The following is a 14,407-nucleotide window of genomic DNA, read 5'->3' on the forward strand; positions in this document are numbered from 1 at the left end:
TTTTACAGGATTTAAATTGGATATATCAAGAAAAAACTTTTTATTGTATCCTTAATAATGCATGAATTCTAGAACTACATATTTATGTAGAAGTTTTGATTAAAGTAGAGACCCTAGCTACTCTGAAGTTTTTGTAGAAGTTTAATCCTAAAGCAAATTTCTCTTATGTTATGACATGAATTACTGCTCAAAAGTCATTGTTAAATTATTTTTCTAGGGTTAAGTGAAAGACCCCTTCTAATCACTGCAGTTTAATCTGTGGCTAATATTTTATTTTCAGGGAAAACATCAAGTTTTGATTTCCCAGTTTACTAAATAAATTAATTCATGGTCAACTATTTGAAGAACTTTCCGTGATAAAAATCTTTCTACTAGTGTACATTATTTTCCCTGAATTTTGGTGTTTTGGTGCCATCTTGTGGCTGGACTGTGTAGTAACCTCAACACTCAAACACATTTCAGTGTCCTCGATAGGGTAAAGGATAGACTGGGAATGCTTTCCAAAATGCAAATCATGTACCACTAGAAACCTACATTTAAAGGGCTGAGGATAGTTTGTTACTCAGTGAATGGACAAGAAAAAATAGTAAGGAATTTGATATCTGACTCTTGGTTTCTAAAATTCTGTTTTCATGGTATTTGCCCCTAGTTGCTGCTGTTTGAACGGTCTTGGATGAGCAGATGGAAGTCTTCAGTTCTGCACGAAGGAGAAGGGAACATACGGAGTGTGAAGTGGAGGGGCCATCTGATTGCCTGGGCCAATAATATGGTACAAGCAGTGTCCCTAACGCTGGTTCAGAGCTAGAAGGACAGCCGGACCGAGAGCCCTGCGACAAAGGGCAGGGATGGCGCTCCTGCCACCGCCATTTCTCTGGGTTTTTTTATATTCCCGTATCTCCTCCCTCTTTTTTTTTTTTAACATCTTTATTGGAGCCTAATTGCTTTACAGTGGTGTGTTAGTTTCTGCTTTATAACAAAGTGAATCACTATACATATACATATATCCCCATATCTCCTCCCTCTTGCGTCTCCCTCCCTCCCACCCTCCCTATCCCACCCCTCCAGGCGGTCACAAAGCACCGAGCTGATCTCCCTGTGCTATGCGGCTGCTTCCCACTAGCTATCTATTTTACGTTTGGTAGTGTAGATATGTCCATGTCACTCTCTCACTTCGTCCCAGCTTACCCTTCCCCCCTCCCCGTGTCCTCAAGTCCATTCTCTACGTCTGTGTCTTCACTCCTGTCCTGCCCCTAGGTTCTTCAGAACCGTTTTTTTTTAGATTCCATATATATGTGTTGGCATACGGTATTTGTCTTTCTCTTTCTGACTTACTTCACTCTATATGACAGTCTCTAGGTCCATCCACCTCACTACAAATAATTTAATTTCGTTTCTTTTTATGGCTGAGTAATATTCCGTTGTAGATATGTGCCACATCTTCTTTATCCATTCATCTGTCGATGGACACTTTGGTTGCTTTCATGTCCTGCCACTGACATTTCTAAAAGGTACATGGAGCGATTGATATCATACCCGGACGGTAAAGAAATTACATTGCTTTTGGTGTTCGTGGGAGAGTAATTTCCAACATATTCTGGCCTCTATCTTAGAGGAAGAAACCTGAGGCATGGAGAATAGCCAAGAAAATGAAAAGGCATCTTGATAATGAAAGGGCTGCATTGGAAATGTGGTCTTGAAAATACCATTTGCCTATTAGCCGAGGGCAAATGCCAGTTGCTATGAAACAAGGGCAGGATATTGCTGGTTTTTCTTTTACTCTCAGTATAATCACAGACCCAAAACAGGCCTGCCTTTGAAAAAGGGGATCCTAATTTTTGGTACTTCACTTATCTCAAGTTTACTCAATATCAGTAGGGCGAGTAGAAAGTTTAAAAATTACCTTTTGGACATCTGGCATAGCTTTTGGAATTTTGAGGTATAATTTAGCAAATCAGTGCTATTCCTTTTTGGCCTCACCACATGGCATGCGGGATCCCAGTTCCCCAACCAGGGATCGAACCCATGCCCTCCGTGCTGGAAGCGCAGAGTCCTAACCACTGGACCACGGGGGAAGTCCCCTGCTATTCCATTTTGAATGGTAGAAACCTCCCAGAATCTACCGTGCCAGTCAGGACTTTTCTTACTTCTCCTGGGTCACAGTCAAGGTCAACAGACATGTGGCCCCTTGGTCTATTTTCATTTAGCTGCTTGCTTGATGTTTCCATTTGAGTACTTTAAAATGTCAGGCGTGTTTTTCTTTATATAGTGGTTTTGCAGATTCAAAGCTTTTCTGAAAAGCAAAGCCCGTATTTGTGGTGGAACAATACAATTAGAGATGTGACTTTCTGTCCTTTTGGAAATGCAGTTGTTGATATGTGTACATTTCCCACTTGTGTTGGATTTGAGTGGCCTGTGCCATCCACTCATAAAATCTAGTTTGCCTCGAAAGAAGGACAGAGGTTTTCTTTTGTTTTGGGTTTTCACAGGATTCTTGTGGAGTAGGAACGTTTCTGCGGCTCCCAGCAGCACCTAAAAAACACTGTCGATACTTTGCTGTGCTGGTTATCCCTGATGGTTAGCAGTGGCCATTAATAAATTTTCTTTTACCTTCCTTCTCCCAAGGAGAGGATGCTTAATGCTATTTTATTTTCCAGGGTGTGAAGATTTTTGACATCACCTCAAAGCAAAGAATCACCAATGTGCCCCGGGATGATATAAGTCTTCGCCCCGATATGTATCCCTGTAGCCTCTGCTGGAAGGACAGTGTGACACTGATCATTGGCTGGGGCCCCTCTGTCAAGGTAGTTTTGCTTGTATTTCTCGTACGTCTGTGTTGTTACAGAGCTACCGAAGGTGGTCCGCAGGAGACCGGGTCCTTGAATGGCTTCTCGGAACCAGAATATTTTCACCTGCATATTATTGTCATGTGATAATCATTTCATGCTTGAATTCTTCCATATGCATAGATTTTCAGATCTATCCTTTCTCCTGAACTTCTCCATGTTCAGAATGGTGCTGCCTTTTTGATCCTTTTTAAATTTCCCATAACCCGATTGCCCTTAGCTCTATGTAAAGCATGTGTTAGGTGTTGTTGGCTCACCTGGGTCCCTTTCGTTATTGTTCTTTTCATTTCCCGTAGCTTTGATTCTGAGCTTCTTCACTAGGACCGATGGTGGAAAAAAGAAGGTTGAGATGAAATCGTCCTGCTTGCTCGCTAGTAGTTTGGTGGAGTGAAGACCCAGGCTTATTACGGATGCTAAGATTTGGGGCTATTTTGTCACGTATATTATCTGCCAATATGTGCCTGGGTGAATGAAGCTGTTCTGCAAAAGGAGGCCCCAAATCCATTCACCTTTATTTCATGCCTAGTTGTTTTTCTCGTATTAGATGTTTCAGAGCCAAAAGTTGTTTTCTTCCCTTTAAAAATATATACCTTAATCTCAACAACGTAAACTAAAACTTAGCTGAGTTAAAGACGCTGTGAGAAAGTACGCCAGCCATAGTCTAATGGGAGAGCTCGGCTCTAAAGAGTCACACAGACCCGGGATCCATTCCAACTTTTCCACTTAACTTCTTGCCTGACCCTCTCTGAGTCTTACTCTCCTAATCTGTAAAATGGGCGTGTTGATTGTTCTCCCATCACATGTTTCGGAGACGATTAAATGAAGAGCTTAGCATAGGATCTGGCGTATTGTACTTGATAAATATCAGTGTCATTGTTATGCCATAAAATTCCAGAAAAGTCATGAAAGAGACATGGCTATTTAAAATTCTTCAGTAGAAAGAAAAGCATCAAAATTATTAATGTTATCACCAAAATAAGTGTTGTTAATCTGAGGTAAAGTCTCGTTGATATGATTCAGGTTCTCTTTCTTTCTTAATTGAACATGTGGTCATTATTTCCATGTGTTAAATGAACACAACATGATTCACATTTAAGGTAACAGGAAGGAGGTTGTACCCCCAAAGTCTATGATAAAAAAGTGATTCCCAGTCTCCCTATTCCCATGCGTGTGGTTACTGATCCAATAAAGTAATGTTCTTGATATTTTTTAAGTTTCTTAGATGGACCAAGTGGCTTTTTCCTCTGTTGTGATTTGCTTTTCTTTCGGTGAAAGATAAGGGAAATTAGTCTGTTGGGACATGTGAGAAGTTTGCTGACTGTTACCAGAAATGCTTCCTCTATTAGGCTGAATAATGGTCCCCAAAGACAGCAGGTCCTAATTCCCACCACCTATAAGCGTTTCTTTATGCGGCAAGAGAGTCGGGCAAAACATGTGACTAGTGAAGCATCTTGAGTTTGCCCTGCATTATCTGGGTGGGCCCTCTAAGGGGGAGTGCTACCCCAGAAGAGGAGAAGGCAGTGTGACCATGGATGCGGGATTGGAGTGAGGCAGCCAAGGAATGCTGGAAGCCACCAGAAGCTAGACGAGGAGAGGAACAGATTCTTCCCTAGAGCCTCTGGAGGGAGCGTGGCGCTGCTGACACCTTGAACTTAAATCTTAGGGTTAGTACCCCATGCAGCTGCTGGGGAGGGGTGTGCGCCGAGGAAGCAGGAGGGGCAGATCCTTGAGACTGGAGTGAGATTGGTGAGTCTCTGTGGTACATAAAGGAAGGCATTATTGCCGGAGTGGATGGAGCAGGTGTGGAGAAGATGGATAGAAGATGACAGAAGGGATAGGGACAGAGGGAGGGAGGGGTGTGTGTTGTGATGGAGAAGATCGCGTAAGGGCTCTCTGGGACAGAGCTCTGACCACAGCGCCTAGGGGATAGTATAGGCCATGGCCCAGCTGCCAGTGGTGTCATGTGTCCTTGTCTTCAGAGGGGCTGTAGGATGGCCAGAGACACCATCAGGCTTTGGCGTGAGTCCCAGCTCCAGCCTTGAGGTCCTGGGCAGCTCTCAGAGCCTCTGTGTTCTCGTGTCTACATTAGGGCTGGTAGTATCACCTTCCAGGGGCGTCTGAGGATTGGAAGAGGCCCGGGCAGCCCTCAAGTTCTGTCACTCTCTCTCAGATCTCTCCACTTCCCTCCATCCCCCTGTCGGGTCCCCTGACTCTAGTTTCGCCCCCCTTAATTCTGCCCTAAACAGTGCAGCCAGGATGATCTTTTCAGAGTGCAGGTCAGGTGATGTCAGTCTCCTGGTTAAACCCCTCCAGGATGCTCATTGCTCATAGGATGACATCTTCCTCTTTCATGATGATCTGCCCCCTGTGTTCCTGTCTAGCCCCTCCTTCCCCTATCCTCTCTGCTTCTGTCTGATTACCTTCCCGTTGAGGGCCCCAAGCTGTCAAGTTGCCCTTTGGCACCTGTCCTGTATCTCCTGCTTCAACTTACATGGCGCTTCTTCCAGGAAGTCTTCCATCCCTGCTAGTAGATGCCCCCTGCTCTGTATTTCTGTACTTCTCCATCACACTTCAGTAAATGCCTTATTTAGTTGTTTGTCTCCCCCACTGCACCATAATTTTCCTAAGAACAGAGCTCTATCTGCTTTACAAAGCCCTCAGCTCAGGACAGGTGCCCCGTAGTTGCTAAAAAGTGCTAATTAATATTTCTATTTCATATATATTATTGTTACACTTCAAACCACGTGGAACACTGCTCCATGTGTACTTTTATCAACACATTAAATAAAGCAGTTGTTCAGTTGGCATGTGGAGCGTGCCTATTAGACAGTTTAGTAGTTTCCCTAGTAAGTGTGGATAGAAGAGTGGATAACTTATACGAAGAGAAGGAAAATTGGGGGAGCGGACAGGAAATTGTCTGAGATGGACAGGAAACAAATGACAGAAGGCAGGAAATTGTCTGAGATGGACAGGAAACAAATGACAGAATCCAATCAAAGGAGAAAATAGCCTGTCACTTCTCAGTAAATGCCTGTACCTCCACAGCACTGGGTTCAAGTCCTGTGTCAGAGAAGGAGAGTACTGTGGCCCTCTGTGTCTGTGGGTTCTGCATCAGTGGATTCGACCAACCTCGGATTGAAAATATTTGGGAGGAAAAAATCCAGAAAGTTCCAAAAAGCAAAACATTAATTTGCTGGAAACCAGTAACTATTTATTAACATTTACATTGTATTAGGTATTATAAGTAATCTAGAAATGATTGAATGCATATAGGAGGATGTTTGTCGGTTATATGCAAATACTGTGCCATTTCCTATAATGGACCTGAGCATCTTCAGATTTTGGTATCCTCCAGGGTCCTGCAGATACCAAGGGATGACTGTACTGTCATGTGGTTGCCATGTTCCTGGACAGTGATTTGGACATGGATATTAGCCAAACCAAACCTTAAAAAAATGTACGTTGATCTATCAATTCTACTTCTAGGAATTTATCCTAAGGCAACAAAAGTCCAACAGTTTTATACACGAGTATGTTGATTGCACTATTGCTTGCATCAGAGATAGATAGAAGAAAAAACTAATGTCTAAAATAGGATTGAGTAAATAAATTACAGTATATCCCTGTAATGAAATGCTATAAAGACATTAAAGAATTATGTAAGGATATTTAAATAATACATTAAATTAATTGTAGTAATTTTAGGTTGAGAAAAGTAGCTTCCCCAAAAGTGTGGATTGCTAATAGTGTTCACTTTGTTCTGGGACCACAGATAATAATTTGGTTTTTTCCCTTTGGGTTTTCTGTATTTTAGAATTTTTCATATGGTAGCTATACTTAGGGTTGCAGCTATAAATTAACACAATAAATGCTGCCTAAAAGAAAAAGGAAAAAAACCTAGTCCCTGATGAAAGTTGTATAAGATCAGTACTTAACTTGAGGTTCAGCCTTTTTTTTCTTTATTGAAGTATAGGTGATTTACAATGTTGTATTAATTTCTGGTGTACAGCAAAATGATTCAGTTATACATATATATATTCTTTTCCATTATGATTTATTTCATATTCTTTTCCATTATGATTTCTCACAGGTTATTGAATTTAGTTCCCTGTGCTATACAATAGGACCTTGTTGTTTATTCATTCTATATATAATAGAATGCATCGACTAATCCCAAACTACCAATCCTTCCCTCCCTCAGCCCCCTTCCCCTTGGCAACCACAAGTATGATAATCTCTGAGTCCATCCATGTTGCTGCAAATGGCATTATTTCATTCTTTTTCATGGTTGAGTAGTATTCCATTGTATATATGTACCACATCATCTTTATCCATTCATCTGTTGATGGACGTTTGAGGCTCAATCTTAACCTGGATGGCTGAACTTAACGTGAATAACGTGGATTTTTCTCATTTCTTATTACAAAATAGAATACATTTCCGTTAGAAAATATAGCAAAGAAAATATAAAGTATCTCTAGTCTTACCACCCTAAAACATCCACTGTTAACACACATATGTGTTAAGGGTTGTGTGTAAGTGAGATATATACAAAAATAAATATATAAAATCTCTATCCAAACTGTATACATACAATTTAAAATAGGAGTTGGCAAACTTTTCTGTAAAGGGCTGGTAGTAAATATTTTAAACTTTGCATGCTACACACTGTTTCTGCTGAGTATTTTTCCTTTTATTTCTGTTTTTCCTTCTCTCTCTTCCTCCCTCCCTCCTTTTCACTTTTTCAAGGCTTCAAAAATATAAAAACTATTTTTAGCTTCCAGGCCATAAAAAAAGCAGACCAGGGGCCGGGCTGTTGTTTGCCACCCCTGATTTAAATTATATAATACATTGATTTTAATATACTCAAGAGAAGAAGAAGAGCATGTGACACTTTTGCAAAGTATTATTTAGCAACAGTGAAATGTTACTAATATGTGATCAGAAACACAAGACCTACTGTGGGTGCTTCTGTTAGAGATAGATAGAAGGAATCTGTGAGTAGAGTTGCAGAGAACGGGTCATTGAAACCATATTAAAACTATATTAGTTTCCTTCCTTTCTTTGTCCTTGAATAAAACTTTATTGAAGAATAGTGTCAGAGAATATAAGTAATGGTTGCTATATGTCATTGAAGTTAATTTCTATCACTTAAGTCACAGGGTAGGTTGTGTGCATTCCATCTTGAGTGCTACACGGCTAATTTAGCAAAAGTACCATATAGTGAATGACACGTGATGAAGAGTTTTCTATCAGATGAATAAAAATAACCTGTGAATTTCTTTTCTAGATATGCTCGGTGAAGGAACGGCATGCCAGTGAAATGAGGGACTTGCCGAGCCGATACGTTGAAATAGGTATGCCTTCTGTGGTGTAAAGCTTCAGAAGAGAATCCGTGTTATGAAGGAGAGTCGTAAGGCTGTGTTCTTCAGGGCTCATCATTGGTACCTTGATGAAATAGATCAAGAAACTTCTAAGTTTTGAAGTTTGGCTGTAGAGACCCTTTATTCTAACTCTATTTCTAATTCTTACACAATAATATTGTAGTTGGCTTTGAAGTTGAATAACCATGAGCTTGGGTTCCGGTTCTGTTATTTACCACCTGGACTTTGGACAAATTTCTGCGTGCCTCAGTCATTTTCATCTATAAAATACAGAAAAGAATACCTGTCTCACAGGTTATTGGTCAAAATTCCAAGCATGCGTGCACAGCTCATAATACAGTACTCACACTTGGTATTGTCAACGTGTGCCTTCTAAATATTTATTTCCCTCATCACTGGTCTGGTCCAAACCGCCATAGTCTTATCTGGATCATGAGCCAGCAGCCTCCTAACTGGTTCATCTCTTTCCACTGTGAATTACTGTACTCTAGTCCCCCGCACTGCAGTCAAAATACAAATGAGTTGGTGTCACCACCCTTCAGTCCCTTCCCATTGCTCTTAGGATAAAGATGAGACTCCTTAACTTGACCGTGGGGATCTGCGTTGGCCCTCACCTGCCTTTCTAGCTTCAGCTCATAACAAGCGTCTCCTTGGTCTCTGTGCTCCAGTCACACTGGCCTTCTTCCATCTGCCTGTGCTGCTGCTTCCCATCTCTCTAGAATGCTCTTCTTGCCTCTTTTTACTTCATGGACCCCTTATCATCTTTAATCATACCTCAGCTCAAGTGTTGCTTTTGTGGGAAGGCCCACTGGCCCTCCCTAAGCAGGTCAAGTCCCCCCATGATAGGCATGTAGCATTTCCCTTTCTAGCCCTTGTTTGAGTTGCAGTGATCGTGTGATTATTCAGTGCATTTCTGTCTCTTCCACCAGACTATAACCTCCTCGTTTCTGCTCAGTGTTTGTATCTCAGGGACCTGGCACCATACCTGGCACATAGCAGGTGCTAAATAATTTTGGTTTGAATGAATCAGTGACTCTGGAAACAACTATTCAGGGAAGGTATGCCAAGGAGGCTGTGCCACTACTTTTATAACTTAGTTTTAGGACCTAGTGCCAAACTTACTCAAACAGAAAGGGTGAGAATTGACTGACTTTTGTCAGTTAAACAGAGTGAAAGCTCTTTTTGTATTATTTAGAGCTGAGTAATAGACAGTTTTGTGGCAGAGAAGGTGTGCCATGTTATATGTCAGCTGAAAAGTTTATTTACCCATTTGCATGGTGGATGGGGAATATACATTTGATGGGTTGTTATAACAGGATGAAGCTGAGATAAATCATTTGCACATGACTGTACTTTTTTTTTTAATTAATCTTTATTTATTTATTTATGGCTGCATTGGGTCTCCGTTTCTGCACGCGGGCTTTCTCTAGTTACGGCGAGCGGGGGCTACTCTTCGTTGTGGTACTCGGGCTTCTCATCGCGGTGGCTTCTCTTGTTGCGGAGCACGGGCTCTAGGCGCGTGGGCTTAAGTAGTTGTGGCACGTAGACTCAGTAGTTGTGGCACACGGGCTTAGTTGCTCTGCAGCACGTGGGATCTCCCTGGATCAGGGCTGGAACCCGTGTCCCCTGCATTGGCAGGCGGATTCTTAACCACTGCGCCATCAGGGAAGTCCCATGACTGTACTTTCATAAACAGAGAAAGATGTACCCACCAGGCAAATATGGTTGTAGCATTTAAATCTGGGATATTTTATACTTGAAGTCAGAAGTTGGTGGTAGGGTTTTAATAGTTTTGCTGTTCTTTTGTTTGTTTTGCCTTAGAAGGATAAATACATAAATTCATAGTTCGGATTTCTCAGGGTCTGGACAAAATAGGTAAATACAGAATATAATGATACTGAGGAACTAGATAAGACTGAGAACTAGAAGATAAAGATAATTATTTCACTATCTCTATTTTCTGCCCCTCCCCTGCCTACCAGAATAAAACCTGAACATCTCAATGCATAGTGTCCTGAGAGATAAGTATTAGAATATTTTAAATACAGATGAGTTTAAAAAAAAAAAAAAAAAGAAAGGCAAGAACTCTGGGAACTTTAGGATGTAGAAATTGCCAGGAAGGCATAAAAATGCAGCAATGTCATCTTCTCTCCTTAGTTGGTGTTTATTGCTTGCCTACTAGGTACGGGCCATTGTGCTATGTGTATTACCTGCTTTAGTTCACTGTCACAGCAGCCCTTTGAAGGGCAAGTAGTAGGCTTCTTATTCAATAGATGAAGAAAACTGAGGCTCGGGGTGGTAAACAACCTGTCCAAGGTCTTACTGCTGTGGCATTAAAATGGATGGAATCTAACCCTGCAGAACCAGGCAGGGAGGCCAGGCAGTTTGCCAGATTCCTGTCTGATATTGATAAGGTTGTTTTACCTCCCTAAGCCAGCCTTTCCTCACCTATAAAATGGAGGTGAGGGACTTCCCTGGCCGTCCAGTGGTTCAGACTCCGTGCTTCCATCGCAGGGGGTGTGGGTTCGATCCCGGGTCGGGGAACTAAGTTCCCACACGCCATGCAGTGTGGCCAAAAAATTTTTTAAAAATAAAAAATTTAAAAAGTAAAATGGAGATAAGACCTACTGTCTCAGATAGTTGGGAGAATTAGACATGATTCTAAGGTCTGTAACACTGTCCTTGGCACACCGTAGGTGTTCACTGAATCGCAGTGGTTATTATCACCGTGCAGACTTCCATCTCAGCTCCATGACTGCTAACAGCCGGCCCAGTGGTGGCCCTAGAGCCCTGGGATCACATTATTAAAGTGTGTTTTGTCTGTACGACAATTTCCATGAAATAGACCGTGTGTGAGTACTAACAGTATCACATTAGGGACATTTTACTAGTACGGTTAATGGTTAAGTACCATTTTTTCCCCTCTTGAGAGCAAACCTTTAAGAATATAAACCATTGCCACAGCAGGAGGCAAAGTGGTTTAGATAAGAGTCCTTGACTAGAATAAAGGAAAAGAGAAATGTTAGGAGGTCTGGATTACAGTTTGCTTTATGACAGTGTAAGCCACTGTTCTTTAGTAAATGAGGTGAAAATGACATTGAGATGAAAGAAATATCTGTGGCTGTACATTACATTTCTTAGAAGCCAGGTATTTATAACTCTTCCTTATAAATCCCAATCTCAAAAACAATGCAAAAGTTATTCCTCTCAATAAGATATTCTTGCAAATGAAAGCTAATAATGATAATAGAGATGAAGCTTACTGGCCAGTCTCTAATCCATGAAGACATAAGGTTACACAAGGTTTGGGGGATGTCATTTCTTCTTCCAAATTACAGTTTTAAAAGTAGGTTGTGGTCCATGCCTGCTGTACTTATTTAACTTAACTTGGGTCTCTTACTGTCACAGGACTCCCTAACTCTCTGGCACTTTTTACCAAAGTCGTCCATGTTCTTAATGGAATGGTAGTTGGGAGCTGATACTATGTTGTTGGGAAATGAAGCCAATACTGGTGTGTCATCTTGGGGGCATCTACTGCCAAGGGCAGATAACTTACATGCAAGGAATTAATGATTGACTCCCTAGTCTTGATTTCATATGGAAGTCTATTTCAAAAAAAATAATAATCAAGAGAAAAGCTACATGGGAATCTACATAAAATGACAGAGAGAAGCCAGGAAGAAAGAGAAGGAGAAGAAAATAAGGGACATCTTTTCCACTTTAATTAAGCGGAGTCCGTAGTGTTAGTTTATTATATGCTGTGGCTCTATTTAGTACATTGTTCTATTTTCAGCCTCTTGATTGACTTGGAAATTGAAGGCCTTTTTGCATGGTGGAAGAGAGCTGTGAAATGAATGCCTTTCTTAGATCTAAGTATCTCTATCCACCTGTTAGCATTCTGACCCAGACACACAGGTTCCAGCAGTGGGACAATTCTCCCGTGCATGTGAACGACGAGGCTCACCTCCGTGTCTTAAGTCTCAGTAGAAATCAGGGCAGTTCAACGTGTCCATAAGGATCTAGCTCTGTATGGTTTTCTGTTCTGTTAGACTTCAGTTTGATTCTCTCTAATCTATTAATTCTTCTGTTCTGCATTGAATTTTTTCCCCAACATTTTTTAATGAAAATTATTAAACATACAAAAAAACTAAAGAATTTTACTGGGTCTGTTTACTCGCCTCCTTGATTCCACAGTTAAGATTTTATTATGCTTGTTTTATTACGCGTCTGTTCCTCTATCCATTTGTCACTCAGTGCTGGAGACTCAAATACTTGGAAGTGGAGTTAATAAATTTTCTCTACCATAAGTAGCGGTAAGAAATCGGAAGCACCTGAAGTAAGAAGTATATCTTGTTCATTTTATAACAACTACCACCAGCCACATGCTTAAATACATTACACACAGAATTTTGTTTAATCTTCACAATGGTCCCAGTGGGTAGGGCTGCCATCCCATTTTATAGGTGAAGAGGCTGAGGTTTAGAGGGACCAAGTAACCTGCTCCAGATGCGGACATTCGGAAGCAAAGAAGGCAGCGTTTGAACACAGATAAGCCTAGTTTCGAAGCTGTTTCTCCTCACTGCTGTGCCATGTGTTCGTCCATGCGTGCCCTCCGCCTAGCCCCAAGCCCTCACGTGCAGCCAAAGTAACTGATGAGAAGAAAAGCAGCTTGCCGCAGGCACTCAGATGCCAACCATGGGGCAGAAATTCTCCAAAGACCCTTTAAATATGCAGTGAGGATGTCTGCTCCCCTGTTCTACAAACAGCCAGATGAAATGGACATGCAGTAGATTTGTTTTTGTATTTTGGTTCAAGTGAAGTATCTCATTTAGAAAAATAGAAATTTTGTTTCCCCTTGTTGTATTCTGGGACTGACAGCTCTTCATCGTTTCTCCTCCAAATGCTTAGGGAATCTCTAGAACCTAGTTGCCTTGGATGGCTATCAAAACTGTCTCTAAGGAAAGGAAGTCAAATCCAGACGGTGATGTGATTCTTTCAGCCCTCTTGTGTGCCCTTTCTTATTGTCTGGCTTAAGTTTAGTTGATGTATCAAGGCAGTTTTGGATTTTTTGTGTGGGGGGGTGGTTAGGTCTCTGAATGTGTGTATGTGTTTATTTTTTAATTTTATTTTATTGTAAGGACACTTCACATGAGATCTACCCTCTTAACAAAATTTTAAGTGTATGTACAGTACACTTTGTGCCCGTTGATTAGCAACTTTCTTTTTCCCCCTCCCCCACAGCCTTTACTCTTTGATTCTATGAATTTGACTATTTTAGGTACAATGTTTGTCTTTCTGTGTCTGGCTCATTTCACTGAGCATAACGGCCTCAATGTTCGTACAGGTCGTTGCATATTGCAGAATTTTTTTGTGAGGCCAAATAGTATTCCATTTTACATATATAATACATACCACATTTTCTTTATCCATTACTGTGTCGGTGGCCATTTAGGTAATTTCTGTATCTTGGCTGTTGTGAATAGTGCTGCAATGAACATGGGAGTGCTAGTGTCTCTTCAAGATCCTGATTTCAGTTCTTTTGGATAAATACCCAGAAGGGAGTTGCTGGATCATATGGTGGTTCTATCTGAATTTTTTTTTTTTTTTTTGAGGAAACTCCATACTCTTTTGCACGGTGGCTGCACATTTGCATTTCAACCAGCAGTGCATAGGGTTCCAACTTCTCCACATCTTCACCAACACTTGTCAGCTTGTCTTTTTTTTTCTTTAATAGCCTATTTACAGCTTAAAGTATAACTATTTCGTTTTGAACCTTTTGACCCAGAGGTCTTTGACCATCCCCTTGTCTGTGGTCTAAGCAGTGTGTGGTCAGCTTCTCACAGAGTCACTCTTTATCAGTGCTGCTTCGTGAGTGCTGAAGTTGAGTATCTGAGATAATCACATCCGCTTAGCGTTGTCACAGTGTAAGCTGAATATCGATTAGAAGATATAGAATTAAATTGCAGGCTAAACTCATCTTATATAGCTCTGATTTACGTGTAATATTGGCTCCTGAGTTGAATGTTTGTGCTATTTTGTCCATTGGCTGTTCTCTTCTGTTTCACTGCCATATATTAGGTCTTCTCCTTAACTTGCTGACATAAAGCATTGTAAAGTCACTTTTACTTCAATGCATCTGCTTCATAGCAGTCCCTAGGATGTTAAAATGTGAGTTCCAAA

At 41.1% G+C, this 14,407-nt stretch overlaps 1 protein-coding gene across 1 annotated transcript in view; it reads left to right on the top strand.

Annotated features, from left to right (window-relative positions):
* Positions 1–14,407, top strand: part of VPS41 (VPS41 subunit of HOPS complex) — a 188,297-nt gene that overhangs the window by 113,577 nt on the left and 60,313 nt on the right. The window contains exons 8-10 of the mRNA XM_082846260.1: positions 650–769; positions 2,655–2,801; positions 8,134–8,200. Coding sequence (XP_082702386.1) covers positions 650–769; positions 2,655–2,801; positions 8,134–8,200 — 334 coding nt within the window. The remainder of the gene's footprint in view (positions 1–649; positions 770–2,654; positions 2,802–8,133; positions 8,201–14,407) is intronic.

This window comes from Leucopleurus acutus (assembly GCF_964270905.1).
Source record: "Leucopleurus acutus genome assembly, chromosome: 9".
NCBI classification, from domain to species: domain Eukaryota; kingdom Metazoa; phylum Chordata; class Mammalia; order Artiodactyla; family Delphinidae; genus Leucopleurus; species Leucopleurus acutus.